This window comes from Protopterus annectens, chromosome 17.part0 (genome assembly GCF_019279795.1).
Source record: "Protopterus annectens isolate FY-2018-M chromosome 17.part0, PAN1.0, whole genome shotgun sequence".
In the NCBI taxonomy this organism is placed as follows: Eukaryota; Metazoa; Chordata; order Ceratodontiformes; family Protopteridae; genus Protopterus; species Protopterus annectens.
Genome location: NC_056751.1, coordinates 368,455,387 through 368,481,986, shown reverse-complemented (window position 1 = coordinate 368,481,986; position 26,600 = coordinate 368,455,387). Strand labels below are relative to the sequence as shown.

Sequence of the window (26,600 nt, the reverse complement as noted above, 5' to 3'; positions counted from 1 at the left end):
ATATATATATTTATAAATGTATATTAAATGTCTTTTTAGGAGAAAGAATTGTATTTGGACAACATCTTCAGAATGATTTTCCTGATGAAGGAATACTACACTACGAATCTGCAAGTAGAACATCTCATGCAGATGACCCGTTGGTACATCCTTGCAACACAGAAGATCCACCTTGTAACACACCATATTATGGTGCACTGGGTCATGGAAACAGCCCAGTACAGAATGCCTACAATCCCAATGTATCCTCTAATCAGACCGCATATGAGCAACCTGACCAAAGAATGAATGGCTTCAGAACAGAACGGCCAGATAGGGGACCATGGGAAGCAACACCATCAACTGTCCTTGAAGCTGCCACACTGCCAGTTAGACCAGAACCATCCATCCAGCATGTCAATTATCAGACAGTATGCAACCTTCTTGCACAGCATTGTTACACAGGTATGTATCCTCATGGATAACCATCCATCTTCTAAGGCAATGTGTAATATTCATGCACAATCTTGTTACATAAGTATATATCTTCACGGATAACCATCCATATTCTCAGACAGTATATAGCATTCCTGCATGGCTAGTCATCCATCCAACATGTTAATTCTCAGTTGGTATGTAATGTCCTTTAGCAGCTTTTTTACATAGTTTTGTATCCCTGTGGATAACTGTCCATTTTTTCAGCCAGTGTAGAACATTCCACACAACTTTCTTACATCTGTGTGTGTCCTAATGGATAACTACGTCCTTGTTACAGAGATATGCATCCCCATGGCTACTAAGCAATATAAGACATAGTCCACATGTAAAGAATGGTCTTGGTTAGCTGAAGAATGGTCTTGGTTAGCTGCCAGTGATCTCGGTTAGGGAATAAACTTGGGAGATTAGAAGCTTGACTGCTGTAGTGTAGTTTCAACAGCAATGCGTGCTATCTTCGTAGAAAGATCTTTGATTTTTAATTTCCTCTTTTCAATTACAACCAGTAGAATCATGATGAACAGTCATACCCTTCCCCACCAACCTTTGATGTATCCACTCTGCTGCCCTTTACTCAAAATCACTGTCTGGTATTGCATGGATGTCTTCCTTCGATGGCGACACATCCTCAGTAGTTATGCCAGTACAGTAAACTGAAGTATTTGAAATGTTACTTTCTAACAAACAGTTGCACTGTTTTTGTAGGACTGTTCATAGCTGAATGCTCAGTAATACAGCGCACTTTAATGGTAAAGTTGAATTATGGATATTGGTACTACCAATGTTTGCTGTGCTGTACTGGTAATACTAAAGTATGTATATTGTTACTTCCCACAGTTTGCTGTGCATGCACTGTACTAGTAATACTGAAGTACTGGTACTTTCTACTGTTTGCTATGCATGCACAATGCTGTACTGGTAATTACTGAAGTGTGGGTACTTTCCACTGTTTGCTGTGCATGCACTGTAGTGGTAATACTGAAGTATGGGTATTGGTGGATCTACTTTACAAGCTCGAAGTTTCAAAACTTCGAACTACAAATGGTTGAGGCCATAAGATCGAAGTTTTGAAACTTTGAAATTGTAATAAAAAAATTTTAAAAACATTTTTTTATGTTTTTGCAAGGGGGCTTGCCCCCCCTGCACCCCCCACACTTACACTAAATAAACATACCAACTCTGAGATTGCACTACAGTGAGGAAAACATGTAACTTTCCTGTTCCACACTGTATGGCGATCTCCATTCAAAACGTTCAAAGTTTCAAAACTTCAATATTATGGTCTCAACCACTTGCAGTTCAAATTTTGAAACTTCAAGCTTGTGAAGGAAATCCAGGTATTGATCCCACCATTTGATGTGCATGCACTATGCTGTACTGGAAATACTGAAGTATGGATATTGGTAATTCCCATGAGCACACAGCTATTCATAGAAAAAAGCAGTATTAAATTTGCTAATTGCTAAATAACAAGATGGAAAAGTGACTGCCAATATAATATAAAGTCAATCATTAGTATAATTTTTGATGTTTCCAGCATGGAAATTAATGCATTTATAACATTAATATTACTAAGAGGAGAAATGGTGGACTTTGAGGCTAATTGTACAACTCAATGCATCTATGTATAGATAAAGTGAAGTAATTATTATGAAGGTTACAATGAGAGTGAAGACATATAGTGTCCTTTCACAAAAGGATAGGGATTATTTTGTTTGAGTAAAAAGTAATTGTGTAAGAGTGAAGATGTAAAAGAAGGTGACTGCTTGTCAGTTGTGCTAAATTTGCTTTCATTGCTATGGTCAGAAAGGAGACAAAATAAGAGCAGAGTAGGATTTCCTCTTTATAGTCTTTCAGATATTTGCTACTAAAGCAAAACAAAAAGGCGGAAGCTTGGTTGGCCTGTTGTGTTTTTTTGTCGTTTTTGATAGGCAGACTAGCAGAATGTGCGATAGCAGTATCAGGCTAAACCTATAAATTGAATTTTGCTGGAATGATGGGAAAGCAAAGGATGACTAGACTACTGATGATGTACCCGGCTCACCCAATATGTTCTCTAAATTTTATGCAGTGGAAGGTGGGACCATAAGTGAACTAAGAGGCATGAACATTGCGGACAAAGCATTCTTTGGCTATGTCCGCAACCTCAAAGGCAGTACACAATTGTGTGCAGAGCTCCTTGTAAATGGAGCCACCTATACTGAGCCAGAAGATATAGCAAACCTCCTAGCTGATAAAATTCAGCTCCAACTTTACCCCTGTCTCCCCCTCAACCTTTCCTCAGGAAATATCATCAAATATAACTCTCCCTACTATTACTAGGGAACAGGTTCTTAATGGTCTGTAAGACCAAGAACCACTTCATCAATGGGCCCAGACAATATCCAGTGATGCCTTCTAAATAGCATGAAACATTACCTATCGGGGCCTCTGGAATTACTGTTAAACTGTAGCCTCCAAACAGGCTTTGTGCCTCATGAATGGAGAAAGGCAACAGTCATCCCACTGGAGAAAGGCAACAGTCATCCCACTGGAGAAAGGCAACAGTCATCCCACTGCACAAAGGTGTACTATCTGTAGACTCTGGAAACTACAGACCCATAAGTCTCACTAGTCTTGTATGTAAAGCCCTGAAAAGAATTGTCATGGAGATGATCAGTTGAGATATAGTAAACCTCCAGACACTGGACCCAACCCAGTTTTGTTTCATCAAGGGTAGATCATGCCTACTCAGTCTGGTGGACTTCTTTGAGAAGGTCACCAAACCAGTGGATAAGGGCAAAATCCTTCATACTGCCTACCTTGACTTGGCCAATGCATTTGACACAATACCCCACTCTGGCATTGACAAACTCAAGAGGTCGGGTACAGACCTGTATTTTACCCGGTAGATAGCCAACTGGCTCACAGACAGGACCCGGGAAGTTAGAATTGGGGATTCCACCTCTGCAAAGAGGGCAGTCACAAGTGGAGTCCCTCAGGGATCAGTCCTTAGACCACTCCTTTTTGGCATTTACTTCTCATAACTCCAGGCCAATGTTGGTGGTTTCTGGCTGACTAAATTTGCAGACGATTGCAAATTAGGAGCTGTCATTGAATCTCACACTAACACCAATGTTCTCCAGCAGGGGCTGACACAGACAAGCAACTTGTGTCAGAGGCATGGACTAAAACTAAATGCCATGAAATGCATAATAGTATACTTTGGGAAGTCATCCATCCCTGGTAACTATCATTGATAACACACCCTTTAGAGCTGACCCAGTAGTCTGTGACTTAAGGACACACATAGATAGTAATCTAAATGTGTACAGTGGTGAGGAAATCATTCTATGTTGCGCAACTTATAAACAAGGGTATCTTAGCAAAGTCCAAGGAAGTCATTGTTTCAATGTATTCGGCATTCATCAGACCTATCATTGAGTACAATGCCCCTTTTGATGTGTACCTAACCAGGCATATCCAATAATCAGAACATCCACAGAGGTTCCTCACTAAAAGAATACAGAGCATAAGTAAAATGTCCTATGCAGACTGCCTCAAGGCCTTATCCCTTTATTCTGTCTCCTACTGGCTTTTGAGGGGAGATTTATGCTTGGCATACAGGACCTTTTCAGACCCCACTCTGATGGACCTCCTGTATATCCACAAAACAAACGGCACCAGAATTACCCATTCTAAAGACCTTAAACCTTGCCTGTGGTATAAATAGCACCTGCTGGAGAGATGGGTATGTATCCCAGATACTACCCCATCTATGGAACAGGCTACCCATCTATGTGAAGCAGAGCTCCTCCCTAAACAAATTAAAGTGTAACTTGGACAATTGGATGGGAAACCTAAAATTCATCCATGGTTTGGCACCCATGTCTCTAATGGACACAGGTAACCTGTAAATGGTTCATGTCACAGGCCCATGCTTACACTCATCAAGGGTATCAGAACTTGTCAGAGATTTGGGATGCATGGATAGGCTTAAAAAGGCCCTTGTGGTCGCTAGCCTAATAAACATGTATGAATCTGACTGCACACTTTAAAATGGAAGACAACTTAAAGGATTTTTGAAAATGTAGCATATATTTAAGGGAACAAAGGGGAGAGACAGAAGTGTTTCTAGCATTTATAGTTATGAGGGCAATACATTAGGCATAACTGCTTGAAGCTGATCAATGGCTTAAAGAATGTCTAGAAGCACCTGTTGTACATATTACAATATAGGTTCATAACCTAGCCAGTTTCCCTTTTGGTGCTTGAATTAATCTATCCCATTTGGTATTAGACTGACCTTACCCAGCCATAGTCGATAATTACATATTACCCCTAGTGAGAATAACTGGGATCATGCCATAGATAATTTGAGAGGACTCGTGCATAGGATAAAGCATTTAGGAGTTGCTTCTGTCCATTAGTCATATATGGGCAGTGCTGGGATAAGTGTTCTGTTACCATCCATAGATCCACTTTGCAGTTGAATATAAACAGGCATGAGCTTTGTTTTACAGGGAGAGTCTGTTCCAGAACAGCAGTATCCTCTGTGATATATCTGTCCCTCTAAACCATTCTTTTGATGTTGCAGAAGAAGTTTGGATCACTAGACCAAATACTTCTGATGCCATTTGGGCTGCTGATATGCAGTAGTTCCATCAATATTGGATCAGTGTCTTGTATGCCAGACACAGGTCACCTCTTAACAGACTGTAGAATACACTGCACAGTGACAGAACTTTGAGTCAGTCCATGTAGGACATGTTTAGGCCCAGTATCCTTTTAGTAAGGTATCTCTGTGGGTGTTCAAGTTGTTACATGTGTTTGAACAGATACATGCCAAAGGGCGCATTGTACTCTGTGATTAGCCTAATAGCAGCCAAGTAAAGGGGACAATGACATCTCTGGATCTAAGCACAATCCCTTTGTTTGTAAACTGCACAGTATAGAAGAACATTCTTACAATAGTGGACATATATGGACAGTGAGTTAACTTCGACCTGCATAAGTTCCTAAATCCCAAACAATTGGGTCAGCTCTTGGGGGCAAGTTTTCAATGTGGTAGTCCCCTGGCATAGCTGACTTCTCAAAGGATAAGATAATGTATTTTTTGGTATTTGGTTTCAGTCCATGATTTTGGCACCAGTTATGTGACACTTTTCTGCAGGATGGCTAAGTTATTTGGAAATTGAATGACTGCTGTTCGTTTGCAAACTTAATCAGAGCCTTTTGGTATTGGCTTTTACTTAAGAAAAGTAGATGCCGAACAGGAGATGTCCCAGCATTTAACCATGGGGGACTCAACTGGTGGCTGGTCTCTGTGGAGGTAGCTTCTCCTATTTTTGGCAGTCTAGTGGGCGACATTTTATATGTTAAGTTTTCGAGAAAGAGAAGATGAAAATTAAAGAAATGATGGGCAAAAAGTATAATTAGCAAGAATATGAGCACAAGAGAATGAAACTGCATCATTAAAATCTGTAGTAGAAAATAGAGATTTAATCTTTTTAGTTTTTGGCAAAATGTTCCCATTGATTTGTGCAGTAATGGGGAAAGGTTAAATTATATGCAAAAACTGAATCCAAAAACATGAATTTATGAGCCCATGTAGTGTGTTAAATGGAAACATCCTGCTAAGATGCAAGCAAGATATAATGCTGTGAGTTTTAATTTGTTGGAATGAGTTGTATAACTGCTGTGAGTTTTAATTTGTTGAAATGAGTTTTATAATGAAATAAAGTACATTGGCTACAGATTTTGTATGATGACTGAAACATCACAGTAAAATAATATACAAAATTATGGATTTCATGTGCTTATTGTAGGCTTGTACATTCATGTAATTGGGGAGTGGAATTAAATTAATTAGGTTTCTATTACAACATGTATAAAAGGAGCTGTCTTTACATCCAGTCCACATCTGACTAAGTAAAATAAATAAACTTATAGGCTGAGTTTTCAGGAACGTTAATGGTTATTGGGACTTCTCTGTGCTGTGGTTTCATGCAGTAAATCATGTTTTTTTAATTATTTGTTTCCTGCTTCCTTTGGCACCTTGGACTTTTATTTCGAGTGATTGTTGGTGCTTTGAACGTAACTTTTGAGGATTCTTAGCTTTTGGATACATATGAAGCTAGAAACTAACATTGACAAGGAAGAGAGGAGAAGTAAGGAGGAGCTGGGACATGCCACGAAGCTCATTGGGCTCCACTAATAGACCTCCTTACCCCTCTCAGTCAAGCCATGATGGACCTTGTTGGACAAACAAGAGAGGCGGAACCAGGAAGTGATGCACACGAGTAAACCCAAACGGTGCGAATGATACAAATGCTGGCAATGATGGTACTCACAGGATTAATGAGTGTGGAAAGGTGAATGGGTCCAATGAAACGGACTTTAATTTGACACCTAGGCTACTGAGAGGGGCTGAAGGTGGAGGTGAGACAGAAGGAGACAGAATCGCTACTTTTCCACCATGGCAAGATAACCAGACATTGCATGTTGCAACAGGAGCTGATTCACAGATTTAAAGGACTGGTTACAGATTAGCTATTCGCTTAATTTTAGGGATAATGTAGCTAAACCTGTACCTAATTCAGATTCTTACAAAAATAAGTTGGACAGACTGTATAAAATGTCATGGAAATTTAAAACTTTGAATATTGAAAATTATTAAGACAGTGCATTTTAGAGGGAATAGTCCCCAAAGGTTTAAGGTTTTATAAGTACCCAAACAATGTTAAACCTGGGAGTGTTTCATAAGGAGCTTGTAGAAACTTTTAATAGAAGTGGGCTAGAGGTTTTAAAGATTATAGTTAGAGATAATGATAGGGTAAAAGAGGAGAGGAGCTACAGAAGGAGATTGATGTTTTAAATGAATGCATTAATAGTGACCTTATTTTTTCCATTCCAGAAGAAAAAGAAAAATATAACATTAGACCCCAGATTGAAGTGAAATGTGGTGATTTGCTAAAAAGGAAATTAAAAAGTTAGAAAGGGATATAAAAATAATATAGTTTATCCCAATCCAAAATTCAACATTAGAACTTGGGGTAATAGAGAAAATGATGAAAATGTGGAAAAAATTATTACTAGTTCTGAGGAAGTAGCCTGAGTTGGAGAACAAGTGAATGAGTTGGATGACTTTCCCCCTCTATGTAGGTTTGAAAGGCTTGGGAATAGAGAAGGGAATTAATACAACATTCAAATTTTTGGGAGGGAGAAGGGGAGGGGGTCATATTGAATGAGACGGACATACCCCACTCCAACTTGGAGAAAGAAAAGAGTGCGATAAAGCAGGATGTTAGTAATCATTTTAAGTTTGTGAAGGACAATTTTAGTATTTTTAATTTGTGACATACAATTAGTGGAAGACCATTTTAGTCCTTTATCTAGGGGGGTTAAAATTATTCCCCTTAAAGGAGAATTGAAAAAACCTTGTTGGATGTTAAAATTTTCATAAGAAAAATCAACTTTGAAAACTTTTTTTGCTCAGGACGCCCCCTCCCCACCTTCAAAGGAATTCAAGAAAGTGTGTTTAACCCCCCCCCCCCCCCACTTCCCCAGATCAGGAATTTTGAAACATTTGTAGAAAAAGAAATCAGGAAAAATTATTCAAAGGTTAAATGCAACAAATTTAAAAACTACAGAAAATGAGATTTTAAAAGAATTGAGGCAAAATAAAAATATGAGTTATGAAACCTGATAGGGGGAGGGTAGTTATAATGGAGTCTTTGCTTTATGAAGGAAAAATGAATAACATTTTAATGACACTAGTAGGTATGCTACTGTTTCCAGAAATGAGATTAATTTAGCCTATAAAAGGATAGATATGGAGTTGGAAGATCCTTTATTGGAAGGTTTAATTGATCGCAAACTACTCTTAATTTTTTGAAAGTAGAAAAACCTAAAATTCCCCATTATTTGGAATCCCTAAAATTTGCAAAAATGAGATAAACCTCCATTGAGACCTATTGCCTCAGCCAAAGGCTGAAAAACTTTACCATTGGTCAAGTATGTGGACATGAAGTTGAAGGGTATATGGTTAAAGAGAAAAAAATTAAAGGATTCCTGGGACTTCCTGAGGGAATTAAAAGATGAAATGTTTAGAGATGACTTTTTTTTTTCCAACAAGAGATGTGGTTGATCTTTTTTCTAGTATACTTCGTGCAGAGGGTGCAAAACTGTTGGAAGAAATTATATTTGAAGATGGTCCATTGACACGTGATGAAAGTATAGTATGTTTACAACTTATGGAATTAATTTTGAAATAGAATTCACCCTTGAAATAAATAAAATTATCAGTCCAAAGGCATGGCAATGGGGGCTGCCTGTGCCACCACAGAGGCTAATTTAGTTTTAGCAAAGTGGGAAGAAAGTGCGGTATTAAGATCAAAATATAGAGATTGTTGGTTAATTTGGTTTTTGGATGATATCTGCATTTTATGAGCAGCACCTAAGGAAGAGATTCAGGATTTTATGATTTTTTTTAAATAGTAGTACCTCATTTTTAGAGTTTACCTACAGAGTCAGTCAGGAAAAACTTCAATATCTAGATACAGAGATTATTAAGGATAAGAATAAATTTAGTTCAAAAGTATATAGAAAAATACATTTACAAATTCATATTTGACTATGTTTTTCTTGTAATGCTTATGATGAGCGCTGACATAATGCAATGGACAGTTCATTAGATCAAGCAGGATGACTTCAAATGACGTAGATTTTATAAAATAAATTTTCCTGGCAAATATGTTTAGGAATAGGAACTATCCAGAATGGATGATATCACTTATGGATGATATCACAAGTGAAAGGTGAAGTTTGTGAAGGGAGACTTAACAAATTCAAACCTATTTTGGGAGTTGGTCTTGATGAAGATGGTAACACCTCCCAAAAGGAGGAGGAAGATTTTGGTAAAGCACTTGTTCTAGAATATAATGCAGCTGCAGAATGGTAAGAAGGGTGGTGGAAACAGAATGGGTCAAGTTCACTTCTCTTACTGACTTAGATAAGGTATCTAAGAATAAACTAAAAATATTTATAAAAACTCCTTTAGTATGAAAAATATTTTGGAATATGGCCCCAAGCAGAAAAAAAGGAAATGTGAAAAGGAATGGTACTTACACTGTGGTCAATGTCCACATTTATATCTATATAAAAAATCAGGAAAAGTTATTTTTACAAAGTAGGAAAACATGGTTGATAGGGAATGAATTTAGTAATTGTGAGTCTTCTAGACTGGTATATTTGGCAGTGTAATATAATTCAATAAAATTAGAATGCAGCAGCATTCTAATTTTATTTTATTGCTGTATATTAAACTAGTTGAACGTATCTGTGTTCTTTTTTATGTGTTGATCATGGATTTATTGAGTACAGCTTGCTGCACTGGTTCTCTTCATTCTTTGTCATACTTGGCAGTGTGTCAGAATTGTCAGGCGTTCTATGTAGGAAAAACAGAACAAAAGATGAAAAGGAGAATATATGAACATTAAGACAAAGGAGACCAATGCATTGTATAAACACAGATTAGAATGTATTAATGCTCAATATTTGTTCTTTGTTTTAGAAAACATTAAAAAAGACACAAGGGAAGGTTTATGGGAAGAAAGGATTGAATACAGGGAACTATGGTGGCAAGTCACCTTGCAAGCGAATACACCACCAGGCTTAAATGAAAGTATTTCCATAGTTCCCTTCTTAAAAATAAGAGCAGCTAAGCTATAAATGCTTTCTTCCCGGTTAACCTTATTTAAACACACAACCTCTGTATATTTACAAGTACAACTGCGTTACAATTGCCTTTGCTTGAAGGGGTTAAACAAACAATATTTTTCATATATATATATATATATATATATATATATATATATATATATATATATATATATATATATATATATATATATAAAATAAATACACATACTTTTTGTAAGTAATTCATCCATCACATTATATTTTTTGAATAAATTAACAAAATAACTTGTAAGTGGGTATTGGCACAGTTTCTCATTATATACATGTTAAAAGATGTTTTTTATTATTTTTTTCTCCTCCCTTAGTGCACTATTTTAAAAGGTCACCAGAGGGGTGGTCTAATATAATGTTATTTAAGCTTGTTTTATAAATCTGCAGTGGTGGTGCTGTGGTAGCTTTGTCACCTCACAGTAAGACGCTGTCCGGTTCGATTCTCAGTTAGAGCATCTGCGTGGAGACGTGCGTGAATGGGCGTACCTTCATTGAAGGTTGTGTCAGGGCTGGCAACTCGGCACATAAAAATCAACTGCCAATCATTAGCAGACCGGAGTTCCACTGTGGCGACCCCTAACCAGGAAAAAGCCAAAAGACACCAACATTTAAGCTTGTTTTATATTCTTGTGTTTTAGGTTGGTACATTTTAACCATATTTAAGACATATATATTTTTTATGAGGTTATAATGAGTAAATGTATGTATAATTGTGTTCTTGACTATTTTGTTGTACAAGATGAAAGCATTACATAAGCATTAAATGTCTTTTATGGATTTCAAATGCTTATTGTACGCTTGTACATTAATTTAATTGGGGATTGGTTTTAAATTGGGGGTTCTGTTACAACATGTATAAAAGGAGCTGTCTTTACATCCAGTCCCCATCTGATGATAAACGAAAACATATAGGCTGTTTTCAGGAATGTTAATGCCTGTGGTTTTGTGCAATAAATCGTGTTTTTTTTTTTTTTTTTTTTTGTTTGTTTGTTTGTGTGTTCGTTTCCTGCTTCTTTGGGCACCTTGGACTTGTTTCGAGTGATTTGTTGGTGCTTTGAACGTAACTTTTGAGGATTCATGAAAACTAGCTATTACTAATGCTTTATTTTGTTCCAGCCGTAACTCACATGGTGTGGGAAGACATATTGATACATTCCTGTTTTATTTCCCATGATGACTGTCCCCAGAATGCAATGTGCCATACCTAGTGTTGCAGAATATTATTTCTAATTATTAAATTTCAGAACTTAGAATTACTGTTTATTTTCAGAATCTTTGGTTGTAGTTTCACTAATTTCTAGTGACCTTGACAGTTTCATGTTTTTAGCCTTCTTTTAACAGATGTTGCAATGAGACTTTTATTTCAGCAGCAGAAAGTGCATTTTTAGGAAATAAGAATAGTTTCTTTACATTCATGCCCTCTTGTTATCCACAGGTGTTCCATTCCATGCTATTCAGTCTCAGCTGGTCACTCAGTTGTAACCGTGCTGTCCTTTCACAGTAAGTTTATAACTCCAGAGACCAAATAGACATATGCATTGCAGGTCTACAAACATCTTGTATATAAGCTTCTGCTGGTCCAGATATATTAAAGTGTAATGGACTACATGATGTGAGAACCAGGAAGACAAATTCCTAAAGAAAGCTTCTTGAGATTTCATTCAACATTAATGTGGTGTGCACTGATGATGTTGAATACTTCTGAAATGCCAAAGAAGATAAGAAACCAAAAATTCATTCTTTATTTATATGTGGCATTTTGGAATCTTGTAGAGAAGAAAATATAGTGTTGGACAAGGAAAAGCTGGGTTAATGCTACAGTTTTTCTTTATTGGAACACTTTAGCATGAATACAGATAAAATATACTCTTACAAGGCAATAGCAGTACCTATAACCTATAACTGATTCTTGCAAACAAACTTTAAAGGTAAAAGAATGACTCTCCATTATTTTATCAGAATCATTCTGGTGTAATAAAGGAGTTTATTTTTTTCTTCTTCTTCTTTGGAGTTTGGCTATTGTAGTGAATAATGCTTTTTAATTCACTTTTTTAAAGTGTCCAGGCCTGTTTGCACATATTGTGAAATATGAGTCTAGCAAGTGTAACAGTAATTAGGGTAATACTGGTTGTTAACTTCAGCGTTACCCTTTGTTGTGAACAGAAAAAAAAACCAACTGTTGGAAATATTAAATGACAAAATATTCAAAAGTGGAATGCTACGCTTTCATAGTAATTTATAAGAACAAGAAAATGTCTTAACCAAAAAAGACTAGATTAATCATGTACTTGCCATATAAACTGATAAGATTGAGTTTTATGAAGAGTAGTTTTAACTGAAGTAATTTAATGTTCCTTGGTGCTTCTTAGGTCTACCATTACAGGACTTGGAAATCACAATTAATTACAGAAAAACACAAATGCTCCACTTAGAGGTTAAAGGTTCCAACATCTATCAGTTGTGCTATAAGTGTGACACTCCCTATGGTCAACAGATTCATTTCCCTAGTCCAGAGACCCTTCTGGATAGAAAGCAAGTTTCAGCTACTGAGAAGATTCTTGACAGTATTAGGAACGGTCTTCTTATTGAAGTAGGGGTGAAGGGTATTTCTGCCAGGAGGCTTGGAAAGAGCCACGTCTTCTGTTTGCTTGAGGATCTGCCAAGGGAAGCAGATAAAACAAATTTGCTGCCTCGGGATGAAGAGTGCTTGATATTTTCTTCTGAAAAGTTTGTAAGTGGTAAGAATGTTTTGTTTTATTTCACCATTCACAATCTCTGTATAAAATTGTTATACGTAACATATTAATCAAATGGTTATACAGACCTGCTCTTAATATTTTATGTCAGTATTTTTAATTAAAAACAAAGAAGAAAAGGAAATATCTGACTAGAACATGTCAATCTGCATGCATTTTTTCTTTTTTTAATGTTTGAAATTAACATTCTAGTTGTTTCTGTTGCTATTGTGAAGCTTACAAAATAACAATTCAAGCTCAAGCTGATGTTAACTGACTGGTTTCATTTTTTAGCAGCAGTGCATACAGTAGTGTGTGTGTGTGTGTGTGTGTGTGTGTGTGTGTGTGTGTGTGTGTGTGTGTGTATGTGTGTGTATTCATACCTATACGCAATACGGGTCCCTGCCATAACACTGATAGCCATGAGGTCGAACCTATTTCATTAAACTCGTAACTCAGAAAACTCATAACACTGAAAAGTGTAGAACAGTAGAGAATTGTGTAGAATGATGGTGTCATTTCTTATTGTAGGAGTTATTAGGGAAGTGAGTCTAGCACATTGTGGGAACTGAGATTGTCAGCATCATGTTGTACCCAAAGATCTATAGATGTCCATATTTGCTCTTAAGCACTGATTCACTGCGTATGGCATTTTTTTATTTTCTCCATGGTTGTACGATCATGGAGTTAGCATATATAAGTAAGGGGGTGTATGGGCTTGCCTCCCTGCAAAAATGTGTTTTTAGGATATATTTATTGTGCAGAATATTTTTGGTGTTATAAGTTTTCAGTGGTATGAGTTTTAGTGTTATGACACAGACCCACATAATGCATATATATTTATGTTAGTGGTATGACATTGTCACCTTACCTTGATATCAACTTTGAAAACATCGAGACCATATGCCCAACTGTTTGCATTATCAAGGTATCCTATTATCGATGATCATAATGTTAAAATACAGTTTAAAAATCTGCCCTTTGTAGCCAACTTTGTAGACCAGAAAGTACATCACTAGTATGGCAGAAGTGATTAGCTTCGTACCAGGATATGTAGGTTCCATTTACAAAACATCAAATTCCCAACAGGAAAGGGAGGGACTAGTAGCATATAGCTGCATCTGCAACCTTGAAGAAAAAATAAATGTGGAAATTACTGGGCTTAATGACTAAAATATACAGAAAATGTAAAGGACATGCAGCTACAGAAACAACAGCTGATGGACAAATTAAAGAGGTCTGCACCACATCACTACTGTAGTGACCCTTCAATAGAGAGGTATGTAGCCTGCTCTGATCTGAAAAACAGAGCAGCTTTATCAAGAGATGCACTGTGTCTGTTGGTAGATAAACTGAGAGCTAGCAGGTCCTTAGTGTGTAGTCTAGTGTTTCCCTGTGTAGTAAAACTGCAGTGCTGCAGCAGCTGAATCTTTATTTATATATTTGTCTTTGTTTACCTGGAAAGTCCGACTGGGTCACACCCATTTTCAGCAGAGGCCCAGGGAGCAAAGAGACATTTACTTACATTGCATTATACTAAGTTCCAGTTAAACACAGTTGTTACATTTCTATTTACATTTATACACATACAGTGGTTACATTTATACAATCTTAAGATTTTACAGAGGCATAAGTTACTAAAGAGAGAGCCTATGTGCAACTCAGTAGATTGTACAGGCAGCACTTGTGTATAAAAATTGTTTTGTCATTTCAGTGAGAGGTTGAGAGTATTCCGTTTAAGGAGAGTATTTGGTGAGTATCATACTGTGAGCCCAAAGTCTTAATCTGGTGATGAGCTTGTGCAGGACGAGGACCGGTTAAGATGTTTGAGTGGTTTAAAACTACTGAGTTTGTCAGAAATTTTTATTTGTGTGGGGATACTATTTCAGCGTTTAGCAACGCATTTGGAATGTACGGAGTCTCCTGCAATATTATTTGACTTCTGTGTAATTAGTAAGAATCCGTTACTACCACTGAGGGCACAAGGGCAGTAATAAGCTTTGTAACACAGGGCATTTTTCTAGATGATTTTGTGTGCTGTAGTTAGTTCAAGCCAGTTTGACAATGGTGGGTCCTATGAGGTAGATTGGTGGCAAATTTTGCTATTTTTTTGTAGCAGAAGGCAGGTTTCTTTGAATATTATTTAAGTTTGTTAGGACAGGAGCGGTGTATAACAGTTTGGCAGCAAGAAGGTGGTGGCTAGAGTTTTTCTTGCAGTATCTCTAAGGAATCCATTGATCCTATAAAGGAAGCCTAGTTTCTGATGTGTAGATTTAAAAGCATACAATATATGTTGCTCATATTTGAGATTGTCCTCTATTATAACACCTAGAAGTTTACTGTGAGTTAGTTTCAATGACAACATTATTTCTTGACCTTTATGGTAAGACTGCATTTAATTTTGGCATCTTTTTGAGGTAAAATTTTTCAATGACAACATTATTTCTTGACCTTTATGGTAAGACTGCATTTAATTTTGGCATCTTTTTGAGGTAAAAAGCATTAATTTAGTTTTCTTGGAGTTGAGTAGGAGGTTTGATTCTTTGAGCCAGGTTTCTACAGAGTAGAAGGATTTTTGCGTAATGTCTTGGAGTTTATTTATTGTTGAGTCCACACATTAATGTTGAGTCGTCTGAATAAGATGTGTAGGAAGCGTCTGATAACCACTGTGCTGGTCAGGAAGTGTCACTAGACAGTACAGATATATTTCTACTCGTGTGGGTATTTCTTTGCAGTGACATATGTGCAATACAACAATAGGTAAGCACATTGTTGTCTTATCAACAGACGATAACCTGAAGCATATTAGCCATGCAACAGTATGGCTAACTGATGAACATTCCTAAGGACAGTATGTGTAGACAACTACATTAATGAATGTATTCATTATTTTGGCATTACTAAAACATTGCCTCTAGTCTGCTGCATAATGTCTAAAATGTTTTTAAAGTCTTAACTTTTTAGCAGTGCATGTATGAACTGCTTTGCAGTGCAACTCGCACGTCAAGAGTAAAACATGCTATATGTGATTTTGAAATCATTGCATAAAGCATATAAAAGGCAACATTAATGGAGCATTAACAGGCATGATTTGCCTTTGACAAAACCAAACTGTCGGATCAAGGGTTTGGAGATCACCTATATCCTTATTTATAAGGTCCATGATTCATTCTACGGCCTTACAGATGAGGCTGGTTAGGCTTATAAGTCTGCAAGCAGGATGACAGTTGCTGTTCTACATTCAACAGGGACAAAACTAGTACTCGGGCTGTGGTTGAAGAGAGTACCTAATGGAGTTGCTAATTCATGTTGTAGACCATTTAAAATGCAGCCCTTTATGCCATCCAGTCCCATAGAGGCTGTGTTTTTGGCCTCTGAGAGAGCATTAATGACTTGCTCTTTGGAAATGAAAGGTGGGGGAGATATAGAGGGAATGCTTTGCGGAATGTTTGGAGGGTAGGGGGTGATATTTTTCCAAACCTGTCGGCTAATAGGTTAGCTGTTTTCACAGGATCAGTGTGTGTGATGCCATCCACAGCTAGTTCAGCACACTTTTGGGTTCTACCTTTTAAGTTACGGATATAGGTAAAGAATGCCTTATGGTTATCCTTGGCTATGGTTGCTAATTTGTTTTTCAAAGTTTCCCATAGAGGATTATACAAGTTGTCTTATTTGTTTGTTCAATCACAGGAGGGTGTTCTTCCAATGGTGGTACCTTTTTTTATTCTTAGACAACAACTTCTTCTTAACTTATTAATGCTAGATGTCCACCAGGGAGGCTTGTTTTTTTCTTGTGGATCTTATTTTGTTCCTATCGGGTACAGCTGTGTCAATACAGTTGTGTAAGTGTTTTGTACAAGGCACTTGTGTATAACTTCGTATAGTTGTCCATACCATGTGTGGGAACAAGAGCTTAGAAATTATTTATGCTATCCCTTAGGAGGGTGTAATTAGCTTTGGTGAAAATTTTCAGCCTGATTTCACATGAGGGGTTCAGGTGTTATATAGCTACTTTAAATGTGACTGATTTGTGATCAGATTTAACCAATGTGAGTCCTATACTTGTGGTGGTGCAACAATCACCCATGTTGGTGAGGACCAGGTTGGGAATATTTGAGCCCCTTGTGGGGTTGCATACTATTTGTTCCAGGGTATTAGTGTTAAAGTCCAAGAACCTTTGTGCAAGCATGTTAGTACTTGTATAAGTTTTTCCAGTAAATGGAGGGATAGTTAAAAATGCCCCATGAATAGAGTGTTTGGTTGTAATTTGACTCAAGTAGGTCCAAATAAGTAGCATGGGTATAGTTCATTGAAGGGGGCCTGTAGCTAATGATGTCTTGAGGGGGTCTTACCCACAGTTAGTTGAACTTGGAGTAACTTCATGGAGTTTCCTGTCTAACCAGTCTAGATGTGTATTTATCTTTGAAGATAGATGCTCTGCTCATTTTGCAATCAAAGTGTGGAAGGCATTGTAGCCTTGCAGGGCCGGGGCACTCTCTGTGGCCCTGAACCAAGTTTCTGTGACTGCACAGATATCAGCATCCTTCAGCGAGAGGAGTGCTTCCAGAGTGCAGTTTATGATTTAAACTCCTAGTGTTTAGCAGCATAACCTTTAATTTGTGAGTGATATTTTCACAGTGGAAATTTTGCTCTTGAGACCTTACCTAAAAAATGCACTATGGGGGAGGCAACGGGCTTATGTAGCAACAGTGAGCAAACTAAATTAAACAATTTAACTAATAAAAAGCTCAAAACTGAGACCTGTGTCAGAAGCCTTCAATCAGATGAGTCCTAACTGCACTCTCCTGCCACAAGGGTGCAGGGGGGCCCTCTCCAATAAAAGTTAGCCTGGTTTAGTGCTCAATTTAACAAATAGAACCAGATTCAGCAGGTCTGAATCTAGTCTATGCTACAACAAAGTGCAACAAATCAGCAAGAACAGTTTTAAAAAATCAGCAGCAATTAGCAAAAATACAGTTTAAAAGTGCAAAATACAGTATAAAATTGTACTTATGGTTAGCAGAATGCAACAGATAAATCCGTGGATTGCACAGATAAATACAGCAGAGCAGTGGATGGTCACCTAACTGCAATCTAATGAAGGGGTTGCTGGGGAAAATAATTTGTTTGTCACGTAAGTACTTGAGCATACTTGGACAAATGAGTTTATGATTTGTAATTCCAATATTAAAGGCGAAGCAGTGATGTTAACAGATGTGCGTACTGCAGGGATGTCACAGTATGAATTGCAAAATGGCTTCATTAGCATATTATGGTTTACAACATTTCCCATTTGCATGTCATTTATTTTTTTAGGCCTTTTGCATTTGTGTAAATGACCACTATAAATTTCACCTTTGCTATGATCATTTGTAAGCATCAGGAATATCCCTATCACAGTTAGGCAATTGACTGTAAATAGTGGCCTAGGTTTAACACCATTTTGTGGTAAATATGTACAATTTCAGCTGGCTGTCAAGAAACTAATAGCTTTATCCTCTTTGCAAGAAAAGGAAATGACTGTTTTCAATGTGCTTTGTGACAATTTTCTTCCTAAAGGCAAAGGATTGTTATGTTATTTTACTGACCGAAATACTTTTGGCAAGCCATGAAAATTTACAAGGAGTACATCTACAACCAGATATACACCATTGTTCCCCATTTTCTTTGGGACTATAACCATTCTGAATGAGTTACTTTTAATACGTACACAATGCTATGGAGGTGAGGGATAGATTTGCTGCCTACTTGGAAGACAAATAACAGACCTTACATCTGTGATGTCAGTACGTTTGAGAAAGCAGAACAGAGTGGAGGAAACTTGGATTAGAATGTGTGCAGGCTGCCCATCATCACAGTAGAAAGAAAAGTTAAGGAATGAACTCAGCAGGACAGCCATGTAATATAGCATAAAGTTGAGTATTGCATAACGGATTTCCTTAACACAGTTGCCATGCTTTTAAAAGTGTGAGCACTAGCATGCGTACTAATGGAATGATGCATATGTTTTATGTAGTGTGTGTATTTACCTGTTTTTGTGCCTTCACTCTTCATCAAATGTACAGATATGTTTCAGTTTCTGCACTTTGGATTTGAGGTCACACTACATTTAATTGAGTTGTCTACACTACTGCTTTATTTCATTTCAGTTATGCACATGTGTGATTGCGGTCAATTCAGTCTCAGCTGTTTTCGATATTGGGAACATCGACAGTAGGAGACCTTGATAATGTGAAGTGCCAGAAGGGTTAAATATATGTTGTCAATGTTCTCAAAGTTGACATTGTCATGTAGACCTATATATATATATATATATATATATATATATATATATATATATATATATATATATATATATATATATATAAATAGATGTTCTTTGAAATGTTGAATTACCAGCAGATCGAACAGCAAAACATAGATGCCAAAAGATCAAAAGTCACATCAGAGAGAGAGAAAAAAAGCTCCCCTGCACCCACCATATCTCTGCTAATTATATATACCAACTCCAATATCACACAGCAGCAGGATGAAGATAGATTTCCTCCATTCCTCTCTCAACTTTTCAGTGACATCCATCAAAGTAGTGACAAAAGAAGCAATCATATGATCATTCGATCATTTCTGCTGGCATTACAGATGTTCAACTTTATGAACTTTCAACCAAATTTAAGGTTCCTATATATATATATATATATATATATATATATATATATATATATATATATGTGTGTGTATATGTATATGTATATATGTATATATGTATGTATGTATATATGTATATATATATATATATATATATATATATATATATATATATATATAAATCTAGAGAGAGTGATGAAGTCTGTATTACCAAGTCGAAAGGACAAAACAGCTAACGCCCATACACTGATGCATATTACACGAAGTGCCGCAATCTCAAACGGCCAGAACAGCGATTTCCCCCCCCCCCCGGGGAAAAAAAAAATAGCTGGGCTGTTGTCAGGAATTTGCAGTTTCCTCCACTGTAGTGTGATCTCAGAGTTGGTGTATTTAAGTAGGGGGTGTGGGGAGCAAAGCTCCCCACTTTATTTTGTCTCTTGGTTTGTTTTTTGTTGCTGGTCTGGGGGGAAAAAAAATCACTGTTTTGGCCGTTCAAAATATTGACATTTCGTGTAATATGTGTCGACATTAGGGCATTCGCTGTTTTGCCCTGTCTACTTGGTAATATAGACTATATATATATATATATATATATATATATATATATATATATATATATATATATATATATATATATATATATATTCATGTAAATGGCTAAATACAGGTAAGTCAGTTCTTGCAGTTATGGCAAATGCAAAGAACATAAGTCACAATGAGAAAGACCTCACATCTGTGATGTCAGTACTTCTGGGAAAGTAGAACAGAGTGGAGATTTCATTATATTGTGTGTTTTTAAAAGCACATTGCAGTGGAAGTGTCCTCTGAACCATTTATTATTTATTATCATTTCCAGTTTGATGACCGGGGAGAAAAAGCTCCACATTGCATAGTTAGCCAGGTTTAGTTACATATACAATCATAGTAAAGAAGACACTAACAATTTCATTTCATGCTAGAGAACAGGAATAAAATCTTTGGTTACATAGTATCTAAATATTTAGGATGGCAGTGGTAACTTAAAGTGAGAGGGAGAATAAAGACTTAGAAGGAAAAGAGAGAAAAAAAAAGGTGGGATGGGTTATTTATAATACGTACAATTATGTTATGTTATTTACAATATGTACATTTATGTTGGGTTAGCTTGTACTCAGAGGTAGTCAGGAGTTTAAGGGGTGGATTGATTATTAGGCTAGGTGGGGAGAGTGCAGTTGCATTTCCTGCTAGAGGAAAGGTAGGAATGTAGCGGAGTTTTAAAGTTTTCACAAGTCCTTAGAGAGGAAGGAAGAGAATTCTATGGTTTAGCGAAGGAAACGGATAGAAGAAGCTGACCAGTAGGATGACTGGGTGTGCGGACAGTGATTAGGTTTTGGTGAGTAGATCTTAAGAGTTCTCTGAGGTGTGTAAGGCTGAAGGATGTTGGTTGATGCTGGGCACTTAGTAGGTTGAAAAATTAGTCTGTGGGCTGTAGTAATTTGGAGATAGTCTATATGGTTGGAGAGTTCAAGCCAATTTAACAAATGAAGGGCAGTACGATTATGGGAGGAGAATTTGGCTTTGGTTGCAAATTTAGAAATCTTATTATAACAGAATCGTGTTGACACAGACATGATACCTCTCAGCTGTCCAGAAGTTTACAAAATGGCCGTGATTTTCTTTGTAAAATTTGAGATCTTCCAGTAAATCACAGAGAATTACAGTCCGTTAGTAATGCCATGTTGGCCTTTTATCGCCTCATTATTTTTATTAGTCCAAAATTCCTGAGCAGTGACATTGAGGGGTATAGCAGCCCACATACAAAGACATCCACTCAACATCAAACACACACCCATTCACCCACACACATGCTGGGACACACATCTCCACACTTATGATCCCCTACCTAGGCGTGCCCTGCTGTGACCATCCAGACATATACACACAGTGATCTGACTCCATTCATATTCCCAGTAGGCATGCTGCACACACAAATACCCCCTAGATCTCTGCTGATCTTGTTTGTAGTGTGGCTTTATCCATTGCCGTCAGTTGGTGACTGCCATCTTATGGCAGAGTAAATTTCTCAGCCAGCCGTGGTGAATTACACAGCTGAGCAATTTTGTAAGAAAATCATGAGCTGCAGGCATCTCAGGAAGAGTACATGGGTGACATAGCCAGTGGGACCGCACTCGGTGGTGATGCTGCAACTCTTGGAATAGAGTGTTCTAATTCAGAAAGTTACCATGAGGGGGTTGCTGCTCATATAAAGCATGCCACTAGTGCTACCTGTCCATGAATCTCAAGGATTGTCTTCCCAAGATGTTTACTCAGTTTATATATGCACAACCAAAAATAAAAAAGAAGATAATCCAAGCAATACGACCAAGTGAAAGATCCAACACTGTTTATTGCCCTCTCTCTAGCGCCTCGGCTCACGCCTTCAAGGAGAATGAATTCTCCTTGAAGGCGTGAGCCGAGGCGCTAGAGAGAGGGCAATAAACAGTGTTGGATCTTTCACTTGGTCGTATTGCATGTTTACTCAGTTTGCCTGAACTTGTCTGTTCTGTACTTATAAAATGCTGAACATATGAATTCAGGACTGGCAGAGAATGCTGATGTGGAAATAGTATGTCATTAGCCTGGTTGTCAGCCCCACCCCCCACCCCCATACCCATCAAAATTCAAGACTGATCTTAGCATGAGACTTCTTGAGTGGAATTATCTTTCTGTGAAAGATTTTTCCAAGTTATAAAAGTCGAGTATTGGTATTCATGTAGAACATTCCTGAACCAGGTTTAAAGGGTAATCTTATAGTCAATGCACCCATTTATTTCCTACCACTTATACTACATACTATCTGAAGCCTTTCCTAATAGTTGTTACAGTGAAAATCTTGAGATTTTGATGTCTAAGAAAAACCTAAGCCCAAGATCCCCAAATCTTCAAAGCAGTTGTGTGGCTATCCGATGCAAAAATAGAATGGCCATCAATGACTGGATCATCATATCATCTGCACTGCACCAAGTGCAAGAGTTAAAGTAAGGTGATTTGTCTGGAGTATCCATCACAGATCAAAGTCTTCCTGATGTCCCTGATGTGACTTCACTCGGATGGCATGGAAACTGGGGAAGGCCAGAAAAATGAATAATTGTTGACTGGGTATATTCAGTCTTCAGTCAAAGGATACTTAGCATGAGATCAAGAGACTGGCTATAATGGAGTACAAGTCCCAGGCCTAAAGCCTCCAAGTCTGGTTCATCTTCAATCTTCCATGGCTGCACTGGTCCTAGTCTTTCGTCAGTCACCTTATTGAAGTCAAATAGTGATATGTTTTCAGGGGCATAAGACACTGGGTTTTTCATTCTGTTACAGAAGCAGTAGTGAGATGACACCCCCAAACCCTGCATTTCAGATCAGATTCTGGTTATCTAACCTGACACCCACCTGGCACATTTTGCTCACCCATGGTGCTTTTAGGCTCCAGAACTACTTTTCCCACCTTAGAAACAACATACAACTGTGGTACCAGGGGGTTCATCCCCACAGCTTGATCTTCAGCAGAGTTACAATTCCATTTGCTGATCAATTTGAGTCATTCCTAGAATTATTGCTTCCACCACCTCACAGCAGATGCCCTATGCTGACCGCCTTAAACTCCAGCTGTACTCAGTCACATATCGTCTACTCAGAGGTGATCTCTGCTTGACATACAAGACCATGTCAAACCCAGAGCTGTTGGACATGCTACACAATAAATCCCAATCCCTCAGAGCCACACGCTCCAGGGATCTAAACCTTGTCATCATAATAAACAAAACATGCTGGAGGGATAGGTTCCTGACCTAGAGACTCCCCAGACTGTGGAATACACTGCCCATACATGTCAAGCAGAGAGCCTCCTTGGCCCTCTTCAAAATTAACCTTGATTGGATGGGAGAAAGGAAATTCACCCTGGGGATCACGTCAGTCACCCTGCTAGACAGGGGTCCAGGGAAGTAAATAGTGTGGGAAGAAATAGCCAGGGAATTGTTATGACTAGGCTTGTATAGGCCCTAGGGCTGATAGCCTAGTACCAACCTATGAACCCAGTCATTGTTCCACTGTTGACAGTTTTTGAGACTTTATTCTGGATGTTGTTGACTTGACAGAGCATGTGCAAAAAGACTTATACAAATGGCGAAGGTCTTCTAATACCACATTCATCTACTCATCCATTTAACCCTTGGATCAGACCTATCCAACTTTTAGTTAACCAATATAGGCATAATCTGTGTTTACAGTCATGCACATTCCTGCATGTTCTTTACTACTCAATAGTGCTTTTTGGCACAAAAAATAAAACTATGGATTCTGCCAAGCAAAGTAGGAAACAAAGTTTTTGTGTCACATCTTCAGTGTAATTTGTTCTTATAGTGACAAAGAATCAGTTTTCACGCAAAACTGCTAAGGATGATGATTTTTTTTCCTCACTCATCCTCCACCGAAGGATCATATTTTTGACTACGTTTTCACAAGTTGCAGGAATCTATGGTCTGGCCATCTCGGCTCTATTGGTTTCCAGTGGATTGACTTGAAATTTAGGCCATCAAAGTGTGGATGCACTTGTCACCCTTCTACACAAACTGCCATTTTGCAGGATTGGAGGAATCTTGACACTAATCATTATGTCCTTAAAAAGTGTGTACTGGCCTTTGCAGGTATGTTAGTCCGTATTGAATTATGTTGGAGTTTAGTTTAAGAGAGTGTGGATGTACTAGCTACCCTTCCAACCAAGCTGCTGGTAAAAAAATAAATAAACCTTACCGTTTTCAGTTTCCTCTCCCCATCTTAATCCAAGACAGCATCAATGTTTGGCTCCTTATTCACAAATAAGATTACTGTCAACCTCCACTGGCCTCAGCATTTCTGACAGCTGATGCAAGAAATCCGGACTGAATAGGCAGGAGGTTTGCTAAATATGAGACACCATTACTGTCACTGCTTTGGTAATGCATACCATTTTGAAAGTTACTGAAGTCAGAGGAAGAGAGAAGCCATTCATGCTCTACTATTTGCAAACCATTGGTGGTGTTGGAAAGCATACTGGTGAAGCAGAAGTTGGGATACAGTTCTGACACACGTTCACAGTTAGTTACTGAGCTTGCAGTCCATGGGAACATTAAGGAGCCTAGCCCATAATCCCAGCTGCTCCTAAGCATTGTTTGGTTAAGTGATTTGCCCAAGATCTCACAGCAGGCAAGTGGGGGCCAAAGGAATGAAACTCTGTACCATACGAACTACAGCTCACTGTCGTAATACTGTGCTGCAACTGCAAGATCACCTTACTTCTGGTCCCTAAAAACAATTGTGGATACAGACCTGTCCTAGATAAAGATATCTGCTACACCAATGTCAGCATGGTCAGACTCCAGTCCATCTTTCCCTGTTGCTGAAGATATTCTGGGTGTGTCCAACAGGTATAATGGACAGTTATTAGCACATCAGAATCCTTAGATGCTGAAGTCCCTGCATTTTCTTTTTTTTTCCTCAAAAGTGCCTGCATTTTCTGAGGAGGGAAGGAGATGTTCAACTGCAAGACGCTTGTTCATCAACATCAAAGGTGTTTGCTAAATAATTCTCAATACTGATGGCAGCCCCAGAGGGGAGGAAATGGTTTGCTGCTCAATACCCAATCACAGGATCATGTATCCAAGGAAATGTGTAGGCCTCAGACTGTAGGCATTTTATCCGCTACACTGTCAGCCCTTAAGCATCCACTTCATAAGAAAATAATGATGGCTTCCAAAGTAAGCTGTTTAACAAATTTAAAAGCTGCGGTGTCCAGCTATTTAGCCATCTACTCATAACGGTGTTAAAGCTTATAATCATCTGCACTTTGCTTTGCATTATGGCCTACTGAATCTTCACAGTCCCCTTAGAATGTTGACTATGGGAGTGTAGTGTATGACAGTTGGACTCCAACGGCTTCAGTGCTGTCACCTATCATAAGGCTTCCTGCTGTTTTATTCCTACCATCAGTCCTTCCCTTGTTTGATGACATTAATAAACATTCTTGTTAGCGGCATTCATGCATTGTCTGATTCCATTATTGATGTGCATCTCCTGAGGTGGGGAACACGTGGGGGCTCCAGTGCTGTCACCTATCGTAAGGCTTCCTGCTGTTTATTCCTACCATCAGTCTTTCCCTTGGTTGATGACATTAGTAAACATTCTTGTTAGCGGCATTCATGCATTGTCTGAATCCGTTATTGATGTGCATCTCCTGAGGTGGGGAACACGTGGGGGCTCCAGCATAGCTTAGGAAGGCAGTTGAGGTTCCATGAAAAAGTTTATCATTAGAAACGGTCAGGAATTAAAGGTGGTGCTGCTGTGTGCTCTGCTAGATGTTAAGCAGTTTATCAAGTCATGCATCTTTCTGCAGAGATTTGACCTTGATTACTGCCTAAACAAACAGTAGACACTAAGTCTTAACCTTGTTTGCAGGGAAGTCCAGAGGATCATGCAAAAAACTGCAGATCACAAGCTTCCTCTGTTCATCTATTAATGGCCCACTTTCCAAGGCTGGAAAAAAACCTTAACAGACTCTTATCAACATAGCCTATTCTTGGCTATCTGTATTTGTCTTAATATATGTGACCTGCTCAGAAAATGGGTTCCCTCTCAGACGGATCGGTTTGTGGAGTGATGGGTATGTGTTGTTTCAGTGTTTTTAATGTGCTGTTTCATCTATAGAGTGTTCATTTGTCAGAACCGGGTAGTGAAGGCATTCTTCCTGTCTATGCAGCCTCTTCTTTAAACACATCTGTTGACCAAAGATGGAGTAAATTAAGTTCTGCCATCCTAGTAAACATCTTCATAAACCCTAAAGGATCTTCTACAAGTCCTCTTTTCCATGGCCAGTAAGGGTCAAATCCAGGTCCGAATTCCGAACTGTGACTTTCTTTTTTGTATTTTTTTGAAACATTTTCGTGAATATGTCTGAGAATGTAGTTCCCCTCTTTCATATCTGGGTTGTCAGTGGCGTTACTCGGGTAA

At 38.1% G+C, this 26,600-nt stretch overlaps 1 protein-coding gene across 2 annotated transcripts in view; it reads left to right on the top strand.

Moving 5' to 3' along the window:
* LOC122791286 (interferon regulatory factor 3-like) overlaps positions 1–26,600 on the top strand; it is a 128,851-nt gene that overhangs the window by 79,519 nt on the left and 22,732 nt on the right. For both annotated transcript variants that reach the window (XM_044058969.1, XM_044058970.1), the window contains exons 8-9: positions 40–444; positions 12,576–12,944. In XM_044058969.1, coding sequence (XP_043914904.1) covers positions 40–444; positions 12,576–12,944 — 774 coding nt within the window. The remainder of the gene's footprint in view (positions 1–39; positions 445–12,575; positions 12,945–26,600) is intronic.